The sequence below is a fragment of the Callorhinus ursinus genome, unplaced genomic scaffold (assembly GCF_003265705.2).
Source record: "Callorhinus ursinus isolate GAN/ISIS: 27379988/994484 unplaced genomic scaffold, GSC_fseal_2.0 scaffold63, whole genome shotgun sequence".
Classification (NCBI taxonomy): Eukaryota; Metazoa; Chordata; class Mammalia; order Carnivora; family Otariidae; genus Callorhinus; species Callorhinus ursinus.
In genome coordinates this window covers 7,595,606-7,609,272 of record NW_027397125.1, presented here as the reverse complement: position 1 = coordinate 7,609,272, position 13,667 = coordinate 7,595,606, and the positions used below count along the sequence as shown (strand labels likewise).

General features: G+C 41.7%; 1 protein-coding gene across 10 annotated transcripts in view; it reads left to right on the top strand.

Moving 5' to 3' along the window:
- Positions 1-13,667, top strand: part of CACNB2 (calcium voltage-gated channel auxiliary subunit beta 2) — a 391,004-nt gene that overhangs the window by 336,990 nt on the left and 40,347 nt on the right. For all 10 annotated transcript variants that reach the window (XM_073885589.1, XM_073885593.1, XM_073885588.1 and 7 more), the window contains 2 exons: positions 11,083-11,205; positions 13,225-13,361. In XM_073885589.1, coding sequence (XP_073741690.1) covers positions 11,083-11,205; positions 13,225-13,361 — 260 coding nt within the window. The remainder of the gene's footprint in view (positions 1-11,082; positions 11,206-13,224; positions 13,362-13,667) is intronic.

Genomic DNA, 13,667 nt, shown 5'->3' with positions numbered 1-13,667 from the left:
CTTTCTCAAATAAATAAAATCTTAAAAAAAAAAAAAAAAGGAATTCCCAGACTCCCCTTGGTAGTTTATAATAAATTAGGCAAATATTTTTTAAAAGTGCAATGATTGGTAAGGCTCAAGGCAAGATTTTTGTTTTTTTACAACATGCTGTAGAACCTTTCGCCTGTATGTAAAGGGAATCAAATAAAGATTTTCATTCTATATGGGAAGGATTTTTGATTATCACTGAAAGTAGCAAGTTGTACAGGGAAGAATAACTGGGCACTGAAGTATTAATGTGTAAAAAATAAAACAGCTGTGATTTTATTCTGGAAGGTACATTACCATCCCTTCAGTTCCTGAGGATTTCGTGTGTGAGACTCAATGGTGATCCTCCCATTTGAGTCCTTTTTAATTATGGAAGAGTATTAGCAGATTTTATAGGAAATGATTACCACAAGAAAGTAGATCAAAAATCCAATTTGATTTTTAAGCTCTTTTCTATAGTCTCATAATAGGTATCTGGGTCATACTTTTCTTTAAATTTCTTTTAAAAATATTACAAGTTGGGGGTAGTTAATACTTAGAGAAATCCATTATAGACATTAAAACATATAGACTATGGATTTTTCTTTTATGTTATTAGATATTGACAGTTTCAGAATGAAAGTGGAAAAAACCTACCTTGCTATTGAGCATAGTAAAATGCATCTTTATATTAAGAAGAAGAAGGAATTAAGAAGAAGAGCCTGGGTGGCTCAGTCCGTTTTGGCTTAGGTCATGATCCCGGGGTTCTGGGATTGAGTCCTGCATCCGGCTCCCTGCTCAGCGGGAAGCCTGCTTCTCCCTCTGCCACTCCCCCTGCTTGTGCTTGCTCTCTCTCTGACAAATAAATAAAGAAAATCTTAAGAAAGAAAGGAAGAAAGAAGAAAGAGAAAAAGAGAAAGAAAGAAAGGAAAGAAAAAAGAAATCAGTGCATGAAAATTCAAATAACTCTACTAATCACGACCAGAAGTTTGTTTTGAGTGAATTTCATTCTGCTTTTTAACTAGGTATTCTACCACTAGCATGTTTTTAATAAACATTTTGTTGTATCCATTAATATGATTGGTTTCATTATTAACTCATTAAGTCGTTGTCTAGGAAGAAAACTAGAAATAGTGCCACAAACTTGCTATAATCTGTTTTATCACTGTTACTTTATGACCAAAGAGTTTTTGGTTTGCTTGTTTTTTTGAGATGCTACATGTCAGATCATATGGTATTCATCTTTTCTGTCTGACTTACCTTACTTAGCATAATACCCTCAAGGTCCGTCCATATTGTCACCAGTGGCAGGATTTCCTTCTTTTTATGGCTGAATAATATTCCATTTATCCATCGATGGACACTTACGTTGTTTCCCTGGCTTGGTTGTTGTAAATGATGCTACTGTGAACATGAGAGTGCAGATATCTCTTCAACATAGTGTTTTTGTTTCCTTTGGATATGTTCCCAGAAGTGGGCTGAAACAGATTTTTTTAAGTTCATTATCGCCTACTTATAATAACTGTCCTGATAGCCTTAGGTCTATGATTCCAGAAGGTTGTGAAAATATAAAAATTTGCTCCTGCTGTAAACCTCAAACGTATCTCTAACGAGAACCTGTGGGCGGTCACTGGCCCAGCCTCTGGAGCACTAACGCAGCTTCCCTTGGTTATGTGAAAAAGCAAGTCCTGTGGCCCCAGAGCTGTGCATGAACACCCCCCTGCACCTGCTAGTTGGGTTTCCGTACATGCCTGTGGATAACCAGATTCCGGCATCCATCCCTCAGCACAGTAGAGCATATGGCAGCAGGATGAAGGACCTTAAGGGAGGCTAGACAGCAGAAGTCAGAGGAGGAGGAGGAACAATTGGGAGGGTTGAGATGTTGGGGGGCCATCCTTCTGGGTCAGTAGGCTGGACTGTAGTGGGGCTAGGTTGGGCCTGGGGCCAGGCGGTGGTGAAACCAGGTGGTTTGGATCTTCAGCACTCAGCTGTACTAATAACTCCGTGTAGGCATCACTCAGAAGAATTCTACCCTGGGATTGTAAACTGACAGAAACTCCCCAGGCTTCCACGATTGGAGCCAAAGCATCTTTGGTGATACAGCAGCATAGAAAAGGAGTCTTTCCAAAAGTAATAAACTTGCAAAGCAAAGTTAGAATGCTCCCAAGAGTAACTGTAAGGCCAGTGAAAATCCTTAAAAGTTAGTCCAGGAAACATTTTATCATAAGGAACTTTGCATGACTTTTTCTTACCCTTTTCAAATATAGTATATATATTATAAATTCCTTATGTATATATTCTTTATAGTATATTCCATATATATATATATATATAGTACATTGTACTATAATATAATAGCTGTGGTCTTTCGGCTCTCCCTGTTCAATCTCTTTTGTGGCATTGTTGAAAGCCTCGAAACCACATATGTTTTCTTTCTTTATTTTTATTTTATTTTATCTTTTAAAGATTTATTTATTTATTTGACAGAGAGAGACTGAGAGAGGGAACACAAGCAAGGGGAGTGGCAGAGGGAGAAGCAGGCTTCCCGCCGAGCAGGGAGCCCGATGCGGGGCTCCATCCCAGGACTCTGGGATCATGACCCGAGCCGAAGGCAGACGCTTAACCGACTGAGCCACCCAGGCGCCCCATTTTTATTTTTTTAATTATATTTATTTATTTGACAGAGAGAGACACAGCGAGAGAGGGAACACAAGCAGGGGGAGCGGGAGAGGGAGAAGCAGGCTTCCCGCGGAGCAGGGAGCCTGATGCGGGGCTTGATCCTAGAACCCTAGGATCATGACCTGAGCCGAAGGCAGACCCCTAACGACTGAGCCACCCAGGTGCCTCACATATGTTTTAGTATCTTAATTCTCTTTGCATGAAATAGAGTTTTTATATGTTGTGGAAAACAGAAGAGAGAAAAGTCGTATACAAACAAAAATCATGATTTGACATTGTTACTGATTTATTGGACCACACATTGATTCAAGTGCAAAGAGGCAGAAATACATGAACTTTACAGTAAATGCCCATAGTTTTTTTTTTTTTTTTTTAAGATTTATTCATTTATTTGAGAGCGAGGGAGAGAGTACAAGCAGAGGGAGGGGCAGAGGGACAGGGAGAAGCAGACTCCCCGCTGAGCAGGGAGCCCAATACGGGGCTTGATCCCAGGACTCTGGGATCATGACCTGAGCCAAAGTCAGACGCTCAACCAACTGAGCCACCCACGCGCCCCGAACAGTTTGTAGTTCGAACACATGAAACTGCTCAGTGTTACCTGTTTTGTTTTGTTTTGTTTTGTTTTGTTTTTTAAATGGACTAAATGACACTACAAGGCAGACTTTGGCCTGATTTTTTTTTTTTTTACCTCTTTCTGTCCCAGTCAATTTTTGACCATTTTGTAAAGCACAATTTTCAAGTGTTCAGAATTTCACCCGGACATTTAAGTGCTCTAAAATTGCCATCAACGTACCCTTTTGAATGAAAGGCAGCCCAGGGCTGCAGAAAGCTCAGGCTTTAGAATGAGATCATTGGGTCTGAATATCCCCTCCATTATTTGTGGCCTAGGAGAACTGTTTTGAGCCTCATTTCCCTCATCTGGGAAAACCAGTTGCTGCTGGGATTAAAAGAAATGCGCCAGTCTCTGCATAATACACTGCACACCACTCAGACGTTCTGTAGTTCTTATAATTTGATTTTAAGTCGTGCCGTGTACAGGATGAAGGAGGACATGGAGGAGAAGAGTAGAATTGCTCTACATCTGTATTATTTATTCATCTCCCCTTTCAAACACATTTGAAAACAGACCAGAGAGAGATACTATGGTGAAGTGACACAGCCTTTTGAAAGCACTTGTGCATGCTACTCTGGAAGATGAGATGCTCTACTCTTCTACAAATTGGTACCTACTGAGTGAGGAATCTGTTCAGCTTTAGTTCACAGCTGAAGTGCAGCAAACTTTTAATTCCGTGTGCCAAGAAGGTGACTAGAAAATGAGAGGGCTTTAGCAACTACCTTATGCTATGGAGCGTATACCAGGTAGAAGGTACTAAAAAAGGCAAAGGAATCCATCCACCTTGTCACGTGGCCCCAGGGGAGTGAGAAGCAGAGACTGGTAGGACGGTATTCCCCTACGTCCTGTGGCCTCCACCGCCACAAAACAAGTGAGCCGGGAATCCAGCAACACTAGACTCCAGCTGTGGCACTGGCCTGAGAAAGAAAGTTCTTAGGGTATTAGTGAGGTCAAAAGAAAGTGGAATTAAGGATCACATGGTCTCCCAATCAACTTATTATCCCAGTGATTCTGTGGAGGAGGGTGATTCCAGACCTCAGTCTCAGTTGGTATTTAAGTGCTGTTCCACACTAGTCCTGCTAGGACCCCACCTAGGGCTACAGGCCACTTTACATGTGTGTTTTCTGCCTTGCTCCCTTCTTACTGTGGGCTGCCGAAGCACGTCCCGGGGCCCTGAGGAGAGAAGCAATGCTGGAAAAACCATAAAAAGGCTTCCTTCTGGGCTGAAAGTGTGTATGTGAATGGGAGTGAGGCCGAGAGGCCCGAATGAGGAAAAGAGGAAGTCCTGTGAGGACCCTACAGCCCGCAGGCCAGATACGCGGGTGTCCACTGAAAGCAGGGTATGTTTGGTTAAAAAAATGGTTTCATGGGATAAACATTCAAAGATTCCTTAAGCCATGTTCCCTTGGGACTTCCAAGTTGCTTAAAAAAATGAACGCCTCTGTGACTGAGGACTGTGGAAGAAAATGAGAATTCAAGAGTTGGGACAGTGGAAGCATGAAAGAAAATGAGAATTCAAAAGAGATGGGACAGTGGAAGCAAACAGATCTGGGGAAGCCATACCATGTGCTCGTGTAGGAGATAGTATGAAAGAATGCACGCTGGAGAAAACCATCTTGAGGGGCACCTGGGCTCTTGAGGGGCTCAGTCGTTAAGCTCAGGTCATGATCCCAGGGTCCTGGGATGGAGCCCCGCGTCGGGCTCCCTGCTCCGCGGGAAGCCTGCTTCTCCCTCTCCCACTCCCCCTGCTTGTGTTCCCTCTCTCGCTGTGTCTCTCTCTGTCAAATAAATAAATAAAAATCTTAAAAAAAAAAAAAAAGAAAATCATCTTGAATGTGATCGTCATTTAGTGTTACAGCATATGGCAGGTCCTCAACTCTCTTAACTAGTTTGGTCTGAAGAGCGTCAGAGTGGAAGAACACAGACGAAACCGTTCATGTAGGGCCTTAAAAGATGGGTAAATATGGGCAAATATTTATTCAGGTGTGGCATTTACTGTGGTGTATAGCAAGTGCCCATTTATTTTTATTAAGATTTTTAAAATTTATGTATTTATTTGAGAGAGAGTTGGGTGAGCAGGGGGAGGAGCAGAGGAGGGAGAAGAATGAGGGGGAAAGAATCTCAAGCAGACTCCCTGCTGAGCCGAGAGCCTGACACGGGGCTCAATCCCACGACCCTGAGGTCATGACGGAGCCGAATCCAAGAGTCAGAGGCTTAACTGACCGAGCCACCCAGGTGCCCTGCAAATGCCCATTTATTGAGCACTCTCTATTCCGAACACTGGCCTGGCCTTGTGCGTGCATATTTTTAGAGTTTGGGTTTTTCGGGGGAAGTAGGGCGGTGGTGGTTAGACTCCACATATAAGTGAGATCATACGGTATTTGCTTCTGTCTAACTTATTTCATAAGCGTAATGCCCTTGGGGTCCATGCAAGTCCATCGCAAATGGCAGGATTTCCCATACCTCGTGACGTGCATTTTCTGAAATAATCATGCTGCCGTATTGGTGTTATTACTCTCATTTTAGCCATGAGGAAACATTGCTCAGCAAGGGTAAGAAATAATGCCCAGGTTGCTCACCTGATAAATGGCAGAATCAGAGCTCAAATCCAGGCCCATTTAAAATGCCCTGTTCTTGAACCCATGTAAACGGAATTGATGTAGAAAATGTCTTCCACGCAGTAGGCGCGCTGCTTGAGTTAGAGCTGAAAGGAGGTCAGGGAACCAAAGGTGACATCATTTGGCCCTTTTGGTTCGCATCCTGGAGTCTTTTTCTTTTGTTTTGATAAAAGCCTTGTTTCTCCTCTTCACTTTCACTGTTGTCCATTCTGATTTTAGAAAGAGAGTTCCTGTAGTAAAAACACTGAGGGACGGGATTCCACTGTTCTTTCCTCCTCGTATGTTGTATACAGCTGATTCCCCTATACAGCTCCACATCTAATGTGAGCAGTATTGGTTACAAACATGAGCCAAGCAAGGAGGAACATTCTGTATTTATGTCTTAGACTGTCAGAACATAAAATTATTATCTGTGGCCCCTGTTACTATATGCTAGCCTGCACCACACCTTCAGTTTTTCTGTGTTTCAGTGTTTCCTCTTCCTAGGACTGCAGTCTTTGAAAAGTTAATGCATAAAAGACAGGAGATTTTTCATAGGATCCTCTGTAGAGTTGTACATTGAAAATTTATGTCTTCTAGAGATGAAAACACATATGCAATGCTTAAACTCTGTATCCTCCAAGGAATAAAAGACCTTGAGGGAAATGAGAGACCATGCTAACATTAAAAAAACAAAAACAAACAAAAACCTTGGATCTACATTTTTGTGATCAGAAACTCTCCTGAATAATGGAAAGATCTATTCAAGAAAATCCTATTTCTAGCAGTAAAACCAAGTCTGATTAAGACTATGTCTTCATTTAAAGGGCACCATCATATACTGCTGGTTGCTGTTTAAAATGCTGCAGCCCATTTGGACGGTAATTTGGAACAGAATTTAAGAAAGTCTTGATAACTCATGGCTTACTCATGCTACCTCTGGGAATCTGTCCCAAGGAAAGAATTCTAAATAGAAAGAGGCTTTTTGTATAAAGTTCTTTCAAAGTAGAATATTTGTGGAAAAAAAAAATTATAAACCTACCTAGCAAAAAAAGGTAATTAGTTGGAATAATTTGTAAATGGTATATTTAAAAAGCATATCATATAAATAGTATATTACTTTAAAAACTGGAAAAAAGTGAAATATGATTGTGGCTGTGGGAGTAAAATCTATAATATTTAAAGAAATTTCAAGGAAAAAATGGAAGCACCATCACTTTATCAAGGATTGTGTTTCACAAAAATAGACTCAAAATGGATGAAAGACCTAAATGTGAGTCAGGAATCCATCAAAATCCTAGAGAACACAGGAGCAACCTCTGTGACCTCAACCACAGCAACTTCTTGCTAGACACATCTCCAAAGGCAAGGGAAACAAAGGCAAAAATGAACTATTGGAACTTCATCAAGATAAAAAGCTTTTGCACAGCAAAGGGGAAATAGTCGACAAAACCAAAAGACAACTGACAGAATGAGTAAAGATATTTGCAAATGTCTTAACAGATAAAGGGTTAGTATCCAAAATCTATAAAGAATTTATCAAACTTAACACCCGAAGAACAAATAATCCAATCAAGAAATGGGCAGAAGCAAACTGTGGAAAGAGCCAAGATGTCCATCGACAGATGAATGGATAAAGAAGATGTGGTAAATATACACAATGGAATATTATGCAGTCATCAAAAGGAATGAGATCTTGCCATTGGCAACGACGTGGATGGAACTGGAGGGTGTTATGCTGAGTGAAATAGGTCCATCAGAGAAAGACATGTATCATATGACCTCACTGATATGAGGAATTCTTTTTTTTTTATTGTTATGTTAATCACCATATATTACATCATTAGTTTTTGATGCAGTGTTCCATGATTCATTGTTTGTTCATAACACCCAGTGCACCATGCAAAACGTGCCCTCCTCAAGATATGAGGAATTCTTAATCTCAGGAACAAACTGAGGGTTGCTGGAGTGGTCGGGGGTGGGAGGGATGGGGTGGCTGGGTGATGGACATTGGGGAAGATATGTGCTATGGTGAGCACTGTGAATTGTGTAAGACTGTTGAATCACAGATCTATACTTCTGAAACAAATAACGCAACATATTTTAAGAAAAAAGAAGAAGAAGATAGCAGGAGAGGAAGAATGAAGGGGAGTAAGTCAGAGGGGGAGACGAACCAGGAGAGATGATGGACTCTGAAAAACAAACTGAGGTTTCTGGAGGGGAGGAGGGTGGGGGGATGGGTTAGCCTGGTGATGGGTATTGAGGAGGGCACATTCTGCATGGAGCACTGGGTGTTATGAACAAACAATGAATCATGGAACACTACACCAAAACAAATTATGTAATATATGGTGATTAACATAACAATAAAAAATAAAGAGAGACAGGGACCCTTAAATAAATAATTATCTAATAAAAAAAATCGTTATACTTGAAAAAAAATGCATTATACTTGAAAAAAAAAAAAAGAAAGAAATGGGCAGAAGACATGAACAGACATTTCTCCAAAGAAGTCATACCAATGGCCAACAGACACATGAAAAAATGCTCAACATCACTTGGCATCAGGGAAATGCAAATCAAAACTACAGTGAGAGACCACCTCACACCCGTCAGAATGGCTAAAATGAACAAGTCAGGAAACGACAGATGTTGGCGAGGATGCAGAGAAAGGGAACCCTCCTACACTGTGGGTGGGAGTGCAAGCTGGTGCAACCACTCTGGAAAACAGTATGGAAGTTCCTCAGAAAGTTGAAAACAAAGCTACCCTACGACCCAGCAATTGCACTACTGGGTATTTACCCCAAAGATACAAATGTAGTGATCCAAAGGGGCACGTGCACCCCAATGTTTATAGCAGCAATGTCCACAATAGCCAAACTATCAAAAGAGCCCAGATGTCCATAGACATATCAACGGATAGATGATGTGTTAATCTAGATACAGTGGAATACTACTCAGCCATCAAAAATATGAAATCTTGCCATTTGCAACAACCATGGATGGAACTAGAGGGTATTATGCTAAGCGAAATAATCAGAGAAAGACAATTATATGATCTCACTCATGTGGAATTTAAGAAACAAAACAGAGGATCATAGGGGAAGGGAGGGAAAAATAAAACAAGACGAAACCAGAGAGGGAGACAAACCATAAGAGACTCTTAATCGTAGGAAACAAAGTGAGGACTACTGGAGGGGAAGGAAGATGGGGAGATGGGGTAACTGGGTGATGGACATTAAGGAGGACATGTGATGTAATGAACACTGGGTATTATATAAGACTGATGAATATCGGGGCGCCTGGGTGGCTCAGTTGGTTAAGCGACTGCCTTCGGCTCAGGTCATGATCCTGGAGTCCCTGGATCGAGTCCCGCATCGGCTCCCCGCTCAGCCGGGAGTCTGCTTCTCCCTCTGACCCTCCCCCCCTCCTGTGTTCTCTCTCTCTCATTCTGTCTGTCTCAAATAAATAAATAAAATCTTTAAAAAAAAAAAAAAGACTGATGAATATCACTGAACTCTACCTCTGAAACTAATAATACAATATATGGTAAATAATTGAATTTAAATTTAAAAAAATAAAAATTAAAAAAAGGATTGTGTTTCAGTGGTAGAATTATAGGCAACTTTTTTTTCTTTCTTTTTTTAAAGTCCCTATTCCTAGGTGCCTGGGTGGCTCAGTTGGTTAAGCATCGGCCTTCAGCTCAGGTCATGATCCCAGGGTCCTGGGATCGAGTCCCGCATCAGGTTCCTTGCTCAGCAGGCAGCCTTCTTCTCCCTCTGCCTGCCACTCCCCCTGCTTGTGCTCGCTCTCTCTGACAAATAAATAAAATCTTTTTTAAAAATTCCCTATTTCCATTCGAGGAAAAGCACCTTCTATGTCATTAAAGATGGTAGTGGATACCAAGGATCAGATTTCCTATCCTATGTCCACTCTGTGTCTACTGTGCCTTCATCCAGAATGTGGTAGCCTTTCTCAGTCTGCATATTGTGGATGGATCTGAGTGACTTCTTGGCTCTTAGCTTGGTCCTCAGCCCAGACAACAATCCTGTGAACAGATTAACTGTGGAAAATTTGGAAATAAAGATGGGCTTTTATTCCAAATCCCCATTTTTCCTCCCTGACAAGCCAGGCCAAAGAAGAGCTCCTTCAGTAGGGAGAAACTGCTCAGAAAAAGTCCATGTGCCCACAGTGTGAAAAAACACAATGCCAGTTAAGACAGTAATACCGCTTTTCACCGTTTCTGCGCTTACCTGTTTTTTCCTCACCTTGTAGATAAATGGGAATTGCCTAGATAGAGGACAAATACTTAACCTGTAAATTTGCAAAGCATCAAATAGTGAAGGATGGCTTAATTCATGTGGCCATCTTCAATGGCTGACCAAACTCAAGGATGAAAAATAATAGAATTAAAGGTCATTGATGGGCACCTGGGTGGCTCAGCCGGTTAGGTGTCCGACTCTTGGTTTCAGCTCAGGTCGTGATTTCAGGGTCGTGAGATCAAGCCCTGATTCAGGCTCTGCGCTCAGTGTGGAGTCTGCTTGAGACTCTCTCCCCTCTCCCTGTGCCCCTCCCCTCTGTGCTCTCTCTCTCTCTCTTGCTCTCAAATAAATAAATCTTAAAAAAAAAAAAAAGAATTAAAGGTCATTGATTTCATAATTCCCTGCAGCCATGAATTAGACATAGTCTCTGGTTCTTTTTCACCCCAAACACTGTACTTCTAGAATTATGTCATTATTCATTAAAGTAGCTGTTTGGGGTGGGAGTGGCAGTTACTAGGTCTTTTTCACTGAGACCAAAGAACGGGGCACTTTATCCTTCTGTGTGTGTCTGATTTACGGTGGCTACAAGCTATTATGTTGTGAACACATGTTTCGGGACTTCATCTTCACCTTCATGACTTGTAGTGCTTTCAGAGAGAACAGTGGCCTTTCCCTAGTTCGGAAGTGGGTGGTATGCGGTGCGCAGCGCAAAGATTTCCCGTGCCGTGAACACTAATGAGCTGTTTTGTGAGAAGGGACGCAGGTGGAAGAAAACAACAATGACAGTAGATAATTCAGTGTATGTTGGATGGTATCATGGGGAGAAAAGAGAGGAACTTGGTTGTTTCTTTTCTTTTCTTTCTTTCTTTCTTTTTGGTTTTTTTTTTTTTTTTTACTTTTTTCTCCCTTTCTTTTCCCTCTTTAGACAAAGCCCGTTGCATTTGCTGTTCGGACAAATGTCAGCTATAGTGCAGCCCACGAAGATGATGTTCCAGTGCCAGGCATGGCCATCTCCTTCGAAGCAAAAGATTTTCTGCATGTTAAGGAAGTAAGGAAAAGGATTTGAATTTCTGCCCGCATGCATTTTCACCTTGAGACATCATTTCTTCTCTCTTATTGCTGTGACCTAGCATTGCACGTAGCCCCACTTGTGTAACGTGCGTGGATGCAATGCCGCTCAACCTTTTCTAATATAAATATAACCTTTTTAAAGAAGAAAGAAGTCACAGGCATCCTGCACTAACTTCAGGGCTCCCCTGGGCTCTGTGACCCAGAAATTGGGAATTACTGGAGTAGAGGATCCTTTTTTATGCATAACCTGTACTTTTTGTTTTAATTTTTAACCTTGGCTGTGTGTCGTTTTCCCCTCACGTCTCAAGTTTAACCATCTGGGGAGGGTTAATAATAATACCTAGAATTCATGATCTCTCCTCTCTGCTGACAATGCCTGAATGCAGACCACCGATGCCCTGGACCCTCCCTGGGTAGTAAATGTCTGCTGTGGAAGGGAGAATGGTAGGCCTTGGAGCTACTGAGGCAAAGGAGTAGAGAGCAGAACACTCCCTTTTTCTCCATGCCAATAGGCTCCACCTGTCAGTTAACAATGACTCATATCCCTACACTGGAAAGATGCACCCTTAGTTAAGGTTTATTTTGAGTCAACATTTATCAGATGCCTGCTGTGCAGAACATGGTATGAAAAGAGCAGAAATTCCCCCTGAATGATGTTCTCAGTGTGTGAGTATGAGGTTTCCTTGGACCTGCAGGAATGAGAATTGGAGCGACTTGCATCTGAGGGTTGATAGGTCATGAGGAGCATATGTAAACTTCAGTGCTCACTGTGATACGGGCTGTAGGTAAAGGAGGTGATGACCGCCAATTGAAAGAGCTTAGACTAGACTCCAGTAACAAAAATGTATTAAAAAAATAAATCTATACTCTAAAACTCTGTTTGGTAAAGAGGTAGAGAGGTACGTTTTTAGCCTTGACTCAAGTATGTGTTTTTATGTATGTAAGAAAAAGAAGCCCAGATAATTTATTATTTTTTTTAAGATTTTATTTATTTATTAGAGAGAGAGCACGAGCAGGGGGCAGGGAGCAAGGGCAGAGACAGAGGGAGAAGCAGACTCCCCACTGAACATGGAGCCCAGAGTGGGACTCGATCCCAGGACCCTGGGATCATGACCTGAGTCGAAGGCAGCTGCTTAACCGACTGAGCCAGCCAGGCGCCAGAGCCTACCACTTCATTAACTTTTAGAAAGAGATATGAATACTGGCTGGGAAGGAAAGATAGAAAAAGTTGTCAGAATTAATGACATGCCTGGAATCTGGCTTTACAACAGGAAGTTAGGTTAGTCCAGGGTCCCCTCCTGATGGCTGCTATTCGAAGAGAGATCTCTTTTCTACCATGGAAGGAAAAGAAAAAGAGAGTGGATAGTCTTCTTTGAAATGCTCAACAACAGACTGGAAAGATACTATTCAGTTGAGAGAAGTAAAACCAAATCATAAAGATTTAGGATAAATATTCTATCTGCCAGAGAGAAACTGTCAGCATCCACATGAGTGGAGAAACCCTCTGTGAATACCGTACCATAATCAGAAACCTGTTTGCACAGAGGGACATTTTGCTCTGACACAAGATATTTCAGATAAATTTCGGTTTTCCTCTCCCACTCTTAATATTTTTTAAGTAATCTGATTATAGAAGAGGCCTCTGTAGCACTCCCTAGTTCCTAATGGTCTCTTGATAGGAAGGGCTGTTAATCTTTGAACCAGGGAAGGTGATCCTACAGAAGCTGCGTTGGAATTCAGGCTAGTCTCAAAGCATGGCGGTAAAGAGACGGGAGGGTCCAGCCTGCCGGTGGATTGCTGAGCTTGTTGACAATACTTCACTCGTACCTGCTCAACCACGAAACCCTTAGATAGGGTTTCTCCAGTTGTGATGTGGGGCATAGTTTACTGTAATTGCCATAACATGCCTCTCCACCGAAAATGGTTAACGTAGAAGAAAATCTGAAGGCGTGAACTTCTGTGCACTGATGTCAAACCAATGTGATTTTGTCTTTAGAAATTTAACAATGACTGGTGGATAGGACGATTGGTGAAAGAAGGCTGTGAAATCGGCTTCATTCCAAGCCCGGTGAAACTAGAAAATATGAGGCTGCAGCATGAACAGAGAGCCAAGCAAGGGAAATTCTACTCCAGGTATGAGAAAAACAGTGTTTGTGTAAAAGTCCATGTTAAATGGTCACTCGTGTCTTCCTGTTTTCTGTGTCCCACAGTCTTTATTATGTGTTGAAAAGCAGACTTGCGATACGGTTTAGTGATGGCATCCCAGCATCTGATTTTCATCTTATTTGGGACAGAATCAAATTAATTGTTCTCATTAATAATAAAGGCATCGAGTATTAAGTTTGGGCTTCAGGGCAGAGGAAGTTCTAACGTCCTGATCTCTTACTGAAAACATTCTGGCCCTGAGCAGCCTTGGTGACTAATCCCGGTGTTGTTAGC